At 36.2% G+C, this 16,279-nt stretch overlaps 1 protein-coding gene across 1 annotated transcript; it reads right to left on the bottom strand.

Annotated features, from left to right (window-relative positions):
- Positions 1 to 448: 448 nt before the first annotated feature.
- LOC115216485 lies at positions 449 to 14,017 on the bottom strand. The gene is made up of 6 exons (XM_029785904.2): positions 13,226 to 14,017; positions 9,467 to 9,537; positions 9,081 to 9,150; positions 6,144 to 6,428; positions 3,049 to 3,132; positions 449 to 779 (listed from the first exon to the last, which is right to left on the bottom strand). The coding sequence occupies exons 1-6, from the start codon at positions 13,325 to 13,327 to the stop codon at positions 606 to 608; spliced, it is 786 nt and encodes a 261-aa protein (XP_029641764.1). The 5' UTR covers positions 13,328 to 14,017; the 3' UTR covers positions 449 to 605.
- Positions 14,018 to 16,279: the final 2,262 nt, after the last annotated feature.

Below are 16,279 nucleotides of genomic sequence, written 5' to 3'. Positions count from 1 at the left end.
ATAATAGTGGAATTATCTCTAATTTATACTTTATATATTTATATTGTGAAATTTGATTTAATACTAGATTGAATTTTTCCCGGTAAGTTTGGAGTTATACTCCCTAATATTATTATTATTATATATATATATATATATATATCATCATTATCATTTAACGTCCGTTTTCCATATATATATGTATACATATATATATATACACACATAACTATATACTTAAATATATATACACAATGTACGTATACATATATGTATACATGTGTGTATGTATACATAAGTGCTCATGTTAGTGTGAATATATAAATATATAAAATTACATACATATGCATGCAGTCATGTATATATAAATAGGCAAAATATGTGTATGTGCATATATATATATACACATATATATACACACATATATATACACACACACACACACATATATATATATATGTATGCATACTATTTTTTATGAATTTGTGTTTGAGTGTATGTGTGTGTGTGTGTGTGGAGGGTACACCTCAATTGCAACACAATCCCCAACCATGCACACACACACACACACACACACACTCACCCATTTACAGTCACATGCAAAGCAATCACTCAAGCATCACCTTTCATGTTTCCATCTCCTGTTTAACATTTATGTCGCTGTCATCAGCCAAAAGATTCGCAGCTGCCACAGCAGCTTCTTCAGACTGTTTACGCACCAATTCTTCATTCGTTTCTTGACTGGAATACTTGCTGTTTGGTATTGGTTCCTTCACTCTTTCATACATGTCGTAGTATACCTGTTTTTTTTTAATAAAAGGCATAAAAGATTGTCATTTCAATAAACAAAGTCCAAGAACCACAAAACTTTCACAAAAGAGAAATACCAATATATACAAAAATTCAAAACTGTATGGATCTTTCTCTAACCCTCATCACCGTTTCAGTTATTCCAGGTCTCATCTATTATATAAAATCCATTGTCTGTGTGTGTGTGTGTGTGTGTGTGTCTTCTAGGATCTCAGGCATCCTCCATCCGATTGTGCTCAAATTTGATGTGTAGATACCGACGGTATCAGGGCATGTATAAGTCTTGAAAAAATTACGAAAATCGATTCCAGGTGAGAATGCGAACGATAAAGCCGTTTTTGTCCTGCTTTTCTTCCGTCAACCTGTACATAACTGCACCTTCCACTTTAAACTCTTCGGTTGCATATTTGTGTGAATAAAATCGTTTTTCTTTGGAATAGAAAAAAAGTCTATCTTTATTTCTTCATTTGCTGGTGTCTCAAATTTAGGTTAAGTCAGTGTTTCTCAAAAGGGAGGCCTATGGGACGGTCAGACAAGTTGTTTTGAGAAAATTTGGCTTAAATGTTTGACAACTCAGCACCATCGATTGGACGGGGGGGGGGGCGTTTTGCTCGTACTAAATATTTGCTCATGTGATACCAGCACCAGTGCTCCTTATGTGGGACCAGCACCAGTGCCCCTTAAGCCCTTAAGTGGGACCAGCACTAGTGCTCCTTATGTGGGACCAGCACCAGTGCTCCTTATGTGGGACCAGCACCAGTATTCCTTATGTGATACCAGCACTCCTTATGTGATACCAGCACCAGTGCCTCTTAAGCCCTTAAGTGGGACCATCACCAGTGCTCCTTATCTGGCATCAGCACCAGTGCTCCTTATGTGGGACCAGCTCCAGTGCCCCTTATGTGACACCAGCACCAGTGCTTTAACATGGCACCAGTGCTTCTTACATGGTTCTTTGGTTTTAGGATATCAACATGCACACACATGAAGTATATTTGTAAAAGTAAAGCATGAGTGAAAACATTAGTAAGACAAATGCAAAGTTATGTACCTGCCCAATGCTTCTACTATGCCACTCTGGCAACAAGGAAAGCACTACATGGTTGCTTAATCTGCTAGAAATAGCAGCTAAATATCTCTCAAATCACAGCCATTCCTAGGTAGCACTAAAAAGACGAGAATGCCTTTGAGCATAGTTTTACTCAGTCATAGCTTTACTTGCAGTTCAGAAACAACATACTAACGTTTGAAACTAGTACCATAATGCATTCGCAACACTTTATAGTCAAACTTTAGTACAAACCTCATACTGAAAAATGTATTCACTCAACAGGCTGTCAGTAAGAATATCACTTTACAACCACATAATTTCTGGTTCAGTCCCACTGCACAACACCTTGAGCAAGTATTTTCTACTACAGCTCAAAATCAACAGATGCCTTGTGAGTGCCTCTAGTTGACAGAAACAGCGTGAAACCCTGTTCTACGTGGGAGTGTGTGTGTATGCACACACACATCATACATATGGGGCTTGGCATCTTTGTGTTCACCCCCACAGTGACTGAGAATTGTTCACCACAACAGTTATGTAAAAAGAGAACGATAGACTACTATCAGGTTTTTAAAAAATATTGCAGGCATGGTTGGAGTCCAATGACTGAAACGAGTAAAATGAAAGAATATTTCATACATACAACGTATACTAAATCACCTATGAATAAAGTACTTCACGTACAAAATATAGAGTACTTCACACACCCACTGTATTGTATTTTAGTCAAATAGTATTATACTTAGTAGTTTTTAAAAATTTATTGATGAAACAAGTAAAACACAGGGGAGATAATTTGAAAATATAAACGGTTGCTGGTGTAACTGTGCGGTTTTAAGACATTCAATTTGCATCATTGATTCCAGGTTTGATTCCAAAGTGCACAGTCTTCGGCAAAAGTTAACTACTCATAATATTGGTCAACGAATTCCTAGAGAATTATAGAAACTGGTTGATGGAATTTGGCAGAGAGAACCTGCAAAATCTTTTCGAGTGTTTACATATCAACATTGATGTGAAAAAAAAAAAATGCACATTTAGTTCCATCTGAATTATGTCCCTTTATGAGAAGCTTGAAATTGTACCAAAGTATTAAGATTGATATTTAATCAACTAAACACCCTGGAATGAATTGACCCAACATGGCTGCAAGACCAATGAGATAATCTAGTACAAGAAATATAAATAAAATCAAATTAGAAATTTACCTGTTTCTTCTCTGGCGTCAGATTATGCCAGTTATCTGTAACTTTTGCAATTAGTACATGATGTGGAATTTCTTCACCAGTTCTCTGTAAGAATATAAAAGCAATTTGGTTAAATTCAATCAGAATATGATCTTTAAAAAAAAAAAAATCATTAAGATTATTATTATTGCTCATTATTGTTGGCAGAATAGTTTGAGTGTTAGATTTGCCTTGTAGCATTTGTTCTGGCTCTCACAATGTCATCCTCATATACTCTTTTACTTGTTTCAGTCATTTGACTGAGGCTATGCTGGAGCACCACCTTTTAGTCGAGTAAATCGACCCGAGGACTTATTTTTTGTAAGCCTAGTACTTATTCTATTGGTCTCTTTTGCCGAACTGCTAAGTTACAGTGACGTAAACACACCAGCATCGGCTGTCAAGCCATGTTGGGGGGGACAAAAACAGACACACAAACATATACACACACACACATATATATATATATATATATATATACGACGGACTTCTTTCAGTTTCCATCTACCAAATCCACTCACAAAGCTTTGGTCGGCCTGAAGTTATAGTAGAAGACACTTGCCTAAGGTGCCATGCAGTGGGACTGAACCCGGAACCATGTGGTTCGTAAGCAAGCCATTTACCCCACAGCCACTCCTACGCTATAATAATAATAATAATAATAATAGCCCTCAGAGAGCGCAAGCCTCTGCAAAGGCAACACCAACATCCTCTCAACGATTAGCCAGAGAGGATTTTTAAAATGAGAATATCTGAAATAAACTCGACTGCTTTCACAAATGACCACTCTCAAAAGTTAAAAAAACAGGTAAAATAATCCAGAATCCTTGTTCATTATCAGATTGATCCCAAAATCTAATCAGTTTGTGCTAGTCATGAGACCAAACAACCCTGAAAGTTTCATCTGAATCCATCCAGCAGTTCTTGAGCTATCTTGTCCATGGACAAACAAACAAGAACGATTGAAAGCAATACCTCTACCTTCGCTATGGTGGAGGTAATAATAAATGGGGCTGATTCCTACCTAGCTCAGATACCAAGAAACCCCAAAAGGACAGAAATTCAAAAGATAGTGCACACGGGAACCGCTCATATCCTACATGAAATTTTGTCTATGTAATCTCAAATTTTAAAACAAACTTATTATTTTCTTGTTTTCTTAGACATTCTCTAGAACAATACTATGTGCAAAACCAAATATATGACACCCCAGGCATAACACCAACTTGAACTTCAAACCTGTTTTCTCTTGAGGTCCCTGAGTGAGACTTGGAGTCAACTTGTACAAATACAATGCAAAAGTCAAACATAATAACAATAATAATAAAACCCTATTTTTACTGTAAGAAACTCAAATATATCTTAAATGGATTCAGAAGTTAAATTAATAGACCACCACTACTTGCACTATTATCCTCACTGCATGAGTCAAAGAGAAAGCCTCTACATGATCAACTGATAATAAATTACAACCAAATCTTATTAAAATATTAAATAACTATTTTATCACAAAAAGAAAGAACATCTTACAAAATATAATTGTGTGTGTGTCACTCATATCTTAACCCTTTAGTATTTAAACTGGCCATATCCGGCCAAAATATTTAATCTGTTTTATACTCCAACTGACCAGATCCAGGCTCTCACACCTACCCTACAATGTTATTCTACATTAAGTAATTACACCATCAACATCTTGGAGATATGAGATAATGCATGATTAATTCAAATCAATGTGTATCAATAAGCATTATGTTTGATAGAATAATCTGAACACTAAAGGGTTAATATCTTGTTCTTCCTTCCAAGGTATACAGGTGGAACTTTGCTTGACAAGTGCATCCTGTCAATAGTGAGCTTGTTATCATTCCGCCATCTCCACTCCACCAGCCACCATTATTTCAATTACAACAACCTACAAGTGAACTTCCTCATTCCCAGTCCATTTCTTGGAATTCAGGACAAAGCAAATAAACCCAACCACAGGAAGAGTATCCAGCCAGTAAATCATATCAAAATTATGAGCCACAAGTGTAAAGATAAATCTGAAAAGTGTATACAGGACTAACACATATCTTGGTAGTACTGCAAAACACCAGTGGGTCAGTCAGGCAAGAATATCTGGCTGGCCATTTGTGAAAGCCTCTCATCTATCAGCAAACAATAGCATCAGCTCTTTCTTTCAGATGCAGAAAACAGCATGTCTACTCTAATATACAGGGAGGCTGTAGATATGATATGAGGAATGAAGATAGACCAAGACTCTTGGAATTCTGAGTCACAAAATGTAAAATTGACAGACCTTTTATTTATTTGCAGTATTAAGATACATTACTGTATCACTTGTGAAGGCGCATGGCTCAGTGGTTAGAACGTCGAGCTTATGATCGTGAGGTTGGGTGTTTGAATCCCGAACAGGCTGCGTGTTGTGTTCTTGAGCAAGACACTTTATTTCACGTTGCTCCAGAAATGAGTTGCGATGTCACAGGTGCCAAGCTGTATCTGCTGTTTCCTTACTCTTGGATAACACTGGTGGCGTGGAGAGGGGAGGCCAGTATGCATGGGCGACTGCTGGTCTTCCATAAACAACCTTGCCTGGACTTGTGCCTGGGAGGGTAACTTTCTAGGTGCAATCCCACAGTCAGTCATGACTGAAGGAGGTCTCAGCAAACTGTGTCACTTGAAAGGGAAGGGATAATGCCCAGCTACCTTGCTTGATGTGATTAAAACAGAGATGTCATAAAAAAACAAATATTGCTTATAACAGTCAGATTATTCTGTCAAATGTAATGCTTATTTATTCTCATTGTTTTGAATTAATCATTCATCATATTGTAGCTTTGAGATTTTCAAGATGTGATTGCTTATTTCTAGGACATTGTAGGGTAGGAGTGAGAGGTTGCATCTGGCTGGCTTGAACATAAAATTGGTAGAATATTTAGGTTAGATATGGCTGGTTTCAATGCTAAAAGGTTAATTCAAGATGTAAGTCCGAAAAGTTTCCCAGTCCTAAGAAATCTCCTTATTTGACTGAAAGAGAGAAAAGAAAGAACAAAACTATAAAAAGATATACAAACCTGGAAATACTCATCCTGAACAATATTTTTATGATGCTCATAGAATGTCAGAAATGCATTTTTCGATGGGTGCTTCTTGCTGCTGTCAGCAACACCATCTTTCTTGTCAGCCTTCATTTTACGCACTTTAGCAAGTGCTGAGGGCAGTGGACCTTTGCCCGTCGTTTCTAGTAGACTACTGAAACCCAACGACCCTTTAGCAACTCTGGAAGGAGGCTCTTCTTCACATGATTCCGGTGGACTCTTTACCTTTGTTTGGTTAGCATTGAGGTATATCTGGTCTTCCTGTAATGGAGGAATAAGATAAGAGAAACAATGCCACAACAACAGTGGGGAAAAAAAGGTGCAGAAAGATGATGATGATATATATATATAAACAATATTTTTATAATTATGAGTATAATTATAATCAGGGTTCAGCAAAATTTGCTTTGCCACATACCAAACTTTAGAAATAGCAACCAAAGAACTTAGCTATTTCTTCTACTATAAGAAGAAACTCCCTTATTATTATTGATTATATATATATATATATACATAAAACAAATCAAAATAGATGAACATCAATGGAATTTGTTTCTTTGTGGTACCAGTGCCGGTGGCACACAAGAAAACCATCCGAACGTGGCCGTAGCCAGTACCGAATCGACTGGCCTCCGTGCTGCGGGCACGTAACAAACACCATCCGATCGTGGCCGTTCGCCAGCCTCATCTGGCACCTGTGTCGGTGGCACATAAAAACACCATCCGAGCGTGGCCGTCTGCCAGCCTCGTCTGGCACCTGTGTCGGTGGCACATAAAAAACACCATCCGAGCGTGGCCGTTCGCCAGCCTCGTCTGGCACCTGTGTCGGTGGCACATAAAATCACCCACTACACTCTCGGAGTGGTTGGCGTTAGGAAGGGCATCCAGCTGTAGAAACACTGCCAGATCTGACTGGCCTGGTGCAGCCTTCGGGCTCCCCAGACCCCAGTTGAACCGTCCAACCCATGCTAGCATGGAAAACGGACGCTAAATGAATGATGATGATGATATCAGACAAAATGAGATAACAAAGCCAAGGTTTTGAGGAGTTTTCAGGACATTTATAAGTAAAAAAAATATAGTCTTACAGCTGTTTCTGGGATATTATGGATATCCCTTCATCAGAGACAATGTGAGATGGTTAAATAGAGGTTAATATTTGAGTTTGAAATAAGGAATTATTATGGAAAAGGAGGAGATAGGGAATATAGAAGGAAATAAGAGAATGAAAATAGAAATAAAAATATAAAATATATAAAGATATTGTAGTTGCAGTTCCATTATTTAAGAAAAGTGGTGTATGAAAGAGGTAAAAGTTTCCTGTACATGGTATGTAAGTTCCAACAGTAGTTCATGTTTAGTCATTTCAAAGTATGGAGCCTATATATATATATATATATATATATATATATATATTCTTTTACTTGTTTCAGTCATGTGACTGTGGCCATGCTGGAGCACTGCCTTTAGTCAAGCAAATCGACCTCAGGACTTATTCTTTGTAAGCATAGTCCTTATTCTATTGGTCTCTTTTGCCGAACCGCTAAGTTACAGGGATGTAAACACACCAGCATCGGTTGTCAGGCGATGTTAGGGACAAACACCGACACACACACATACATATATATCTACATATATACGACAGGCTTCTTTCAGCTTCCATCTACCAAATCCACTCACAAGGCTTTGGTCAGCCCGAGGCTATAGTAGAAGACACTTGCCCAAGGTGCCACGCAGTGGGACTGAACCCGGAACCATGTGGTTCGTAAGCAAGCTACTTACCACACAGCCACTCCTACACCTACATATATATATATTACTGTCATTATTTAATGTCTATCATCTATGCTAGCATGGGTTGGGCAATTCAGCAAGATCTAAAAAGCCAGAGTACTCTGTCATATTCCAGTATCTCCTTTGGTATGTTTCTATGACTGGATGCCCTTCTTGATGCCAACCACTTTATATTAAAAAAAAAACAACAACAAAATGGAAATGCCCATTAGATAATGAAAGTTTAGTTACACTATAATGAAACAGTACAATCCTAGGAGACTAATGATGGTCTGTTTCAGTAAATGGTCACACCAATTGTCCAAACAGTGGAATAAATGTTATGCCATGAAGAAGAACAAAAGGTTAATGTTTTGGAGAGAATTCTTCACCAGAAAGTGCAAAGTGTTTACTGGTTTGTTAGGATAAATAAAGTGGAATAAGTGAGAGAGAAGAAAATTATTACAACAGTGAGGAATAACGGAAGAGGGGTGGAGAGGGAACAAGTTTTGATGGAAAGCAGAGGTTTAGGAGAACCATCAAAAAGAGGCGGAAAAAATAAATAGAACACCAGCAGATATTGAAGAAAAGAAGGTAACAACAGGGGAACACTGTACAAACTCATACACACAAACATGCACACACCTGCACATGTATACTCATAAATACAAATATACACAATACAGACAACTGTACAAGCATATCATCATCATCATCATTGTTTTAATCACTTTTCCATGCCTCATTAGGTCAACAGATTTGAGGCAGATTTCTGACAGCCTTCCTGTTGCCAATCCTTACCTGTTTCCTAGCAAAGTAATATTTTCCCATGTCCAGACATGTTTTTTGCAGTATATTGGAAATGAATAACATTTATATGCAATGTCAAGATAGGGTGACAAGCATAAGCACACTCAAATACACATACATTGTGTTTAAATATAGCAAAAGTTGGTCACAGTTTCAATGCTTTTGATGAGGCTTGCTCAATCAAGGCTGACCAGGGGCTACACAACTCAATAGATTAGAAAGAAAGTGGAAGTTTTATGCTTTGATTCAGTTGTTACAAGCGCTAGAAGACCAAGTCCTGCTTTTACAGAACAAAAAATGAATGAATACAACCACATCATAGAAACATACCTCCCACATAACAGGAACAGATGCCTCTCTGTAGTTATCACCATGTTCGTCTAGTTTATTGGATAAAAACCTAAAACATATATAAATGTAAAGTATTAATTAAATAAAGACTGGAAAGAGATGAAATCTTTAATGAAAAGCTACAGAGTAAGTAATTAAGAAATAAGCACTGGTCATGGATGTATAGTTAAGTAAAACTTCATAACTGCATGGCTCCAGGTTCAATCCCACTGCACAGCAGATATGAATTAATGAGTTACTTTAGATATGAAGTTAAAACATAGCTCTGTATAAAATACAAACTAGAGACAAAGATTCTCTAATCAAAATTATTATTACCACAACCAATAATAATACACTCTTCCCAGAAATATACAGAAACTCACCGTCTTTCTTTCTTGAATCTTTTTATGAGTTTTTTCACATGCTGAATACGGTTTACTATCCTTTCATTGGACTGAAAACAGATAAAGATATTATAAAAGTTGAGATGGAGAGTGATGAAGAGGGTTTTCTTTTTGTTTGCTGTATGTTTTGCAATTCCTCCCCTAAGACACATATTCAATGGTATCCTAAAAATATTATCCCTCTTACTTAGTCCAAAAAAAAAAAAAACATAAACAGAACAGACATAATAATACCTGCAGCAGTTTCAAGCTTATTAGCATGGATAATATATACCATCAATCATAAATTCAAAAGAAATTAAACTGTTACTGACTGCTTCCACTAGAATCTACAAACATGCACAAATAAAACTGTAAAGATTGTAACACGTCCACCACTGCATTCCATATGATTAACCGAGTGTTTGAGTGTGCTGTATGGATCACAACTAAGCAGATGCATGGCATACTTATACCATCAAGAGATCTGTTTTGCACTTATATATCTGTCAACTTGCTATGGATTTGTTCAATTAGAACTGAGTTGGGGTTACAAATGGATATAGGAGACATCAAAAGAAAATCTGAGCCTATAAAAATTTATATAACTGACATCAGCTAGAGCATGAGCAAATGAGGGAACATCTATACAGTCATTCAACCTGCTAGAAATAGCAGCCATATCTCCACCTAAAACCCTTTCAGCTATTACAATAGGAACATAATAATTATGATTTTATGTCTACTGCTACATGGAAGAATTGGTTGGACAAATTCCCAGTCACCAGCCCTTTTAGCCACCTCTTATGACAGGGATATGGAATACCTATTCTGAAACCAAGATACAGTAATGCCACAGTAAGAATGCCATGGAAAAATTCAAGGAGATATTACTTCTAACAACAAAGAGTTCCTTTCTCAGATAATGCAATATTGCATGGCAGCAAGATGTGAACCTTGAACACAGAGAATTTGCAAAGGCTGGAAAGAGAAGAATGAAGCAAGCATACTCCACTTGTTAGTGAGCATGAATGAAGGAGCAAAAAAAAACTGAGAGAAAAACTAGATATAAGAGGAATTTGATGCAGTATGCAGGAAAGAAGGCAATGGTAGAATGTGATGCAAATGGCAGATGCTAGTGGTGTAAAGAAGTGCTGAGAATTCAAAGTGAGAGGACCCTGGAAGAGTGAAGCCAAGGAAGACAATCGATAAAGTGGTAAAGATTTATCTCAAGAAGTTGAACCTTGTTAAAAGACAAAGAACATGACTTGTGGCAAAACACTGTTCTGGAGATGATTTGCCCAACCTATGCAAGCATAGAAAAACACATGTAAAATATTGATGGTAATGGAAATTGGGATGTATATCTATATTTGGATTTCTCTTAAGCATCATGTTCATTTTATGTCTCTATGTACTCTCTTAATTACTATCTCATTTTTTCCATTATTCTCACTCCACTCATTACATTCCCCTACCTGCAGCAATTATTCTTTCTCTCTGCATGTTGCCTGTTATGACAGTTAGCATCACAAGGATTTGTCTTGTTTGTATTCAATTCCCCACGTTACTATCACAAGTTCTTCATTACTCACTTCTTTCTCTCTATCATTACTCTCTCCTCCAACACATTTCATCACTCCCACTCTTATCACCTATCTTCATTGCTATTCGTCAACCTCACATTACTCCCTACATTACCTATTATTGTAACAACCACAAACTCTCTGTCCCTTAACTTGCTCACATCCAATACTAACTTGTTACTCTACCTCTCTCTAAGCACTCTTCTTTCATCATATATTGCTCATACTGTCTTGACTGAATCTCCCAACCAACAATCATGTAGCTAGCACTTTCTTTTCTTCTATTCTTGTTCCTATCACCCTCTTGTTTCTCTCACTCTGCTCCTCCTCAGTCTGGTCCTTTTTTACCACTCTCTTCTACCCACCAGGAAAGAGTTAGCTTTTAAATGCTTGTGAACAAAAGGAGACAACATAGGATGGAGAAGATGCTTTATACCTTGTCAAGGACACGGCAAAATAGTGCTGTCATGATAAAAATGCACCCATTCCACTTTGCACTGTAACTGACCATAAGAGATGCATACAGCCATAGAGAATATGCAAAAAGTAAAAACAGTTGATGTTTCATTTTATGATCCAGAAAGTGAAACTAGTGAAGTCAGTAAAAACTGGCATAATGATTTGAAATAGTGTTCAGTAGTACTCAACAAACTAAAGTTAGTAATAAAATGAAACAGAGAATGTATATATATATATAAATCATTCTTTAATGTTCATTTTCCATGCCAGCATTGGCTGGACGGTTTGAGCATAGCCGACAACCTGGAGAGCTGTACCAGGTTCCACTCTGATTTGGTTTGGTTTCTACAGCTGGATGCCTATCCTAATGCTAACCATTACAGTGTGTGCTGGGTACTTCTAATGTGGCACCAGTACGGGCGCTATATATGTCTCACACAAATACACAGCTTCAGTCTACCAAATCCACTCACAAGGCTTTGATTGTAGTGAGGCTATAGTAATGGACTTACCAAAATCCTCTCTACTACAGCCTCCAGGTTCAGTTCGACTATGTGGTTAGGAAGCAAACTTCTTAACCATACAGCCATGCCTGGACATATAACCGATTGCCAGCATGCATGTCAACAGCTACCTATCACGATACTGTCAGTCTTTATTCTGTAGATCCAAGCGATCAATCTATCTATCTACATAAATACAATGAGGTGTATAGAGCAAACATAGAAAATAAACATTAGGCTACGTATAGCACTTCAGCGCTTTCTCATATTTATTTCATGACGATCGCACAAAGAAATTTAAATTCTACAGAATTTGTTGAATGCCTTGAGAGTCTAATTCTTAAATTTTAGTTTATCGTTTTAAAAAATTATAAAATAAAAGCATTTTACGAAAACAAATCGGTTTACATCACTTTTATTTTATTCCAAAGAAAACAATTCTTTCACTGCTAAGTTCTGGAAAATGACGATCACTGCCGACTTTAGTTTCACTTTCTGGACCATTAATTTATTTCTTAAACGCAAAAAGCAAATAGCAGAACATACGAGCGATATATTATCACCCACAACGTCTAAGAGGACATTAACTATTGGGACCATAACGACTTATCCAACCAGTATCAATGAAGAAATGCAGACGTAAAAATGATTTATAACTATATACGCACACCCACACACACAGTAACATTGCGTGAGTATATAAACTATGCAAAAGTTCACAGGCTTGTTTGAGATATTTTTGTCACGCTGTGTAAACACTTTCTCTCTGCACACAAAATGAATCTAAATGTTCATTTATATTTTCAATAAGGCTGCAATAAATAGCGGAAACTAATCGAGGTGTTCACTACGAGTCCAGCCTGGCTTAACAACGGGATCTATTTTCACAAAGACGCTAAATCTGCTTATTAGACATAGGCAGGTGGATTTACTCACAATTTATCTGTGTATGCGTGTATGTGTATATATATACATATATATATATATATATATATATAACACGTTTCATCAAGTGGTAAAGCAACAAAAGAAATACGAAACAAGTTATGCAGAAGTGAAAATACCATACCACATGTAAAAGTAATAAAATAACAAAGATCTAGGTGTGTGTATATATACTTTATACATACACACACACACACATACTAGTATGACTGTAGGTAGCACAGGTGTTGTGTAGGTATTTGTTTACAGTCAGAGCGTTTTCTTACCTGCTGAAGTGTGTCGCATTTCTTCTTTAAGATGCAATATTTATGCAGAAAAACGTTTTCTTGAGAATATTTCTCAATCTTAGCTTCCAGGCTCTCCGCCATTCTTGCACTTGTTCTTTCTGTCTTCCTCTTTTAATCTCTTAGTCTCTCTAAACTACCTTGTAGAACTTTCGTTCCTGCTTTTGGTTTGGCTTTCACGGATGTCGTATTCCTTCTTTCTTTTCTTTCTGTGGTTTGTATTACTTTTAGAAGCTATTAGCTAATAATAAATAATATTTCTGTAATTATTTTTTTATGTCCTTTTACTTTATACTTAATTTAGAATTTCTGGAAATTATTTTGTCTTTGTCGTATGTATTGTGAGGTTTACTTTTTTCTTTTCCTTTTTTTTTCGGATTTTTGTTGTTTTTCTTTTTTCTGTTTTTTGCTTTTTCGTTGTTTTTCTTTTCTTTCGATGTTTTTTTTTAGTTTATAAAATTTTTAAATGTTTTTTTTGCTTGTTTTACAGAACCTCTTTTTTTTTTAGAGCTTTCTGTTAACTTGCGGAGATAAAAAGATGAATAGGACAAACACGAAAATTAGGAGCCGTTGGGTTGTGGTCTAAATTACTTTTAAGGATGACCTGGATACATCCAAGCGACACACAGTTAGGCCCAAGTTGTCAGCCTGAAGAATTTCTGTTTTTTAAAAAAGAGGTTTGTCTGCGAATCCACCGAACAAAAATCAATTCGTGCCAACAGGGGCAGATAACTACGAACCAACTTCCGCTAAGAAGAGAGCCTCTATGAGATCGTTCAACCTGCTAGAAATACCTACGTAATCGCCTTCATATTACACCCTTTATATTAGAGAGAAAGAATGACGCATCAAATAATATTCTTCCTTCGTTATTTTTAAGCATACAAGGTGGTCGCAGGTGGAAAGTTTTTGATCAAAGTTTATCTGTGATTCCACAACGGTTCACTACTAAGTAATTCTTCACAGGTGGTTAAATTTCGGGACGTCCTGAAGAACTTTTGTGCATATAATGAAGATATTGCATTTATATTGAAAAATGTATTTATTCGTTTCATTATGGGTTTTTTTAAAATCACCTTTACTTTTTTAGAATTTTTATTTTGATCGTTCAGAACAGAAATTCAGAAAAACAAAAAAAAAAGTAAATAAATATATTTTAAAAGGATTTTTTTTTCACTTCTAAAAATAGTTAATGTTACGGTTTTTACACCTAAATATGTATAAATAAGCAACGTCGAGCCTAAGATGGGTGAACGCTTCAGAAACACAGGAGCAGAAAGCATTCCATTCCTCGGCGCCGGTACGGTTGTGTAGTTATTGAAGCTCAGTTGGAACAACGTTGTTTCAGGTTGAGAATCACTGAGACATCATAGCAATTTTGTCTCCTACTGATCTCCCGTCTGACCAGTGCATTTTGCGGAAGTATATGCAGGCACACCCGCTTCTTGATCTTGCTTCCACATCATAACTTTTATATGAATAGGCATTTTTAGTGAAATTTTCTTCAGACATCTTTCAGATTACGATTATATCAGAGATTGATGTTGAAGAAAAAAAAAATGGAAGCGATGAGATATTTTACGCATCTCGTCTTTGTTTCCTCATACGATTACAACTATGTTCAAACAAAAAAAAAAACTTTTGAGAACTGTTCTACCCTTTCTCGCTGGAATTTGTTAAGTTGTAATTTTTAAGAAGTTGAACTTTTCTAGAAATACTAGCATAATTTGAGATTAAAATTTTCAGAAATGAATTTGAGGGGATAGCTGTTTTGTATGCTATATATCATAGAATATACCCACATGATCTCTGCTGTTTCTTGCAGACCAAGCGACCTCGTAATGAAAGGGCTGCCTCTGAGTTTGTTGAAAGGAAAGGAATTAAGACTGCGATGAATTTTTTTTTTTTTTTTTTTTTTTTAATTATTCGATTAATAAATCAGTAGGAAACATATGTAATGGTTCTCTAAAGTAATTTTTTTTTTCAACATTATTGTAGTCTTCTTCATGAAAACATATGACGAAAGAAATTCGAGGAAGGTTATTTCTTTCTTTCTTCACACTAAATTCTGATATCATCGCAATCTACACCATCTGAAAAGTATTTGGAGAAATTTTCATTAAAAATACCTTTTTTTTTTTTCTGAAAGTTATGATGAAACAAAGATCGATGTTGAAAAAGAAAAAAATGGAATTTTCCGAATCACGTCTCCTCACCCACACCACTCTCTGGAAAACATTTCACTGCAAATTCCGTTATAATCATAATCTACATATATATGAAATGTATTTGCTGAAAATTTCATTAAGAAAAAATGTTTATTTTTCTCAAGGCGTTGGTCTGCCTGGAGTCATTTTAGAAGACACCATCCCAAAGTGCCGCGGAGGAGGACTGAACCAGAAACCTATCGGTTGCGGAGTGAACTTCCTAATCACACTGCCATAACTTTGGCAGTTTGCGAATACTAAAATACTAAGAGATACTGCTCTATACAGTCATTTGACAAGAACCAGATTAACTGGGAGAATAACATGCAATTTTAGAAGTTCTGCATCCGTTGTCAGCATTGAATTTAAGCGTAATTAAGACAGTATTTTTGAAACGGTGTGTAGTAAGTTTTTTTTTTTTTTTTACGTAACTGAAGGATTTAGAAAACTAATAGCTGCAGGCATGGCTACGTGGTAGAAAAAAGAGAAAAAATACACAGTATTAAAACACACACACCCATGTTCTCTCTCTTTCACCTTCTCCATCTCTCTCTCACCTTCTCCCTCCCTCTATTCCCCATTATATACACACTCTCTCTCTCTCTCCATTTCATTTACCAATAATATAAATACAGGCAAAACTTTACAAACGGACATTTCTGATAATATGTGATATGTAAATAAATATATATTTTTACAACCATCCAGCATTCTGAACACCTTTTTTCTTTCATATGTATTAAATCTGTACATCACCCCCAATATTTCAAACATATGTATATATATATATATAATAAGAGTAGATCGTGTACGAGTGGGTATATATTTT

Source organism: Octopus sinensis, linkage group LG10, assembly GCF_006345805.1.
Source record: "Octopus sinensis linkage group LG10, ASM634580v1, whole genome shotgun sequence".
NCBI classification, from domain to species: domain Eukaryota; kingdom Metazoa; phylum Mollusca; class Cephalopoda; order Octopoda; family Octopodidae; genus Octopus; species Octopus sinensis.
The sequence above is the reverse complement of the archived record's forward strand: the minus strand, read 5'-3'. Positions and strand labels throughout refer to the sequence as shown.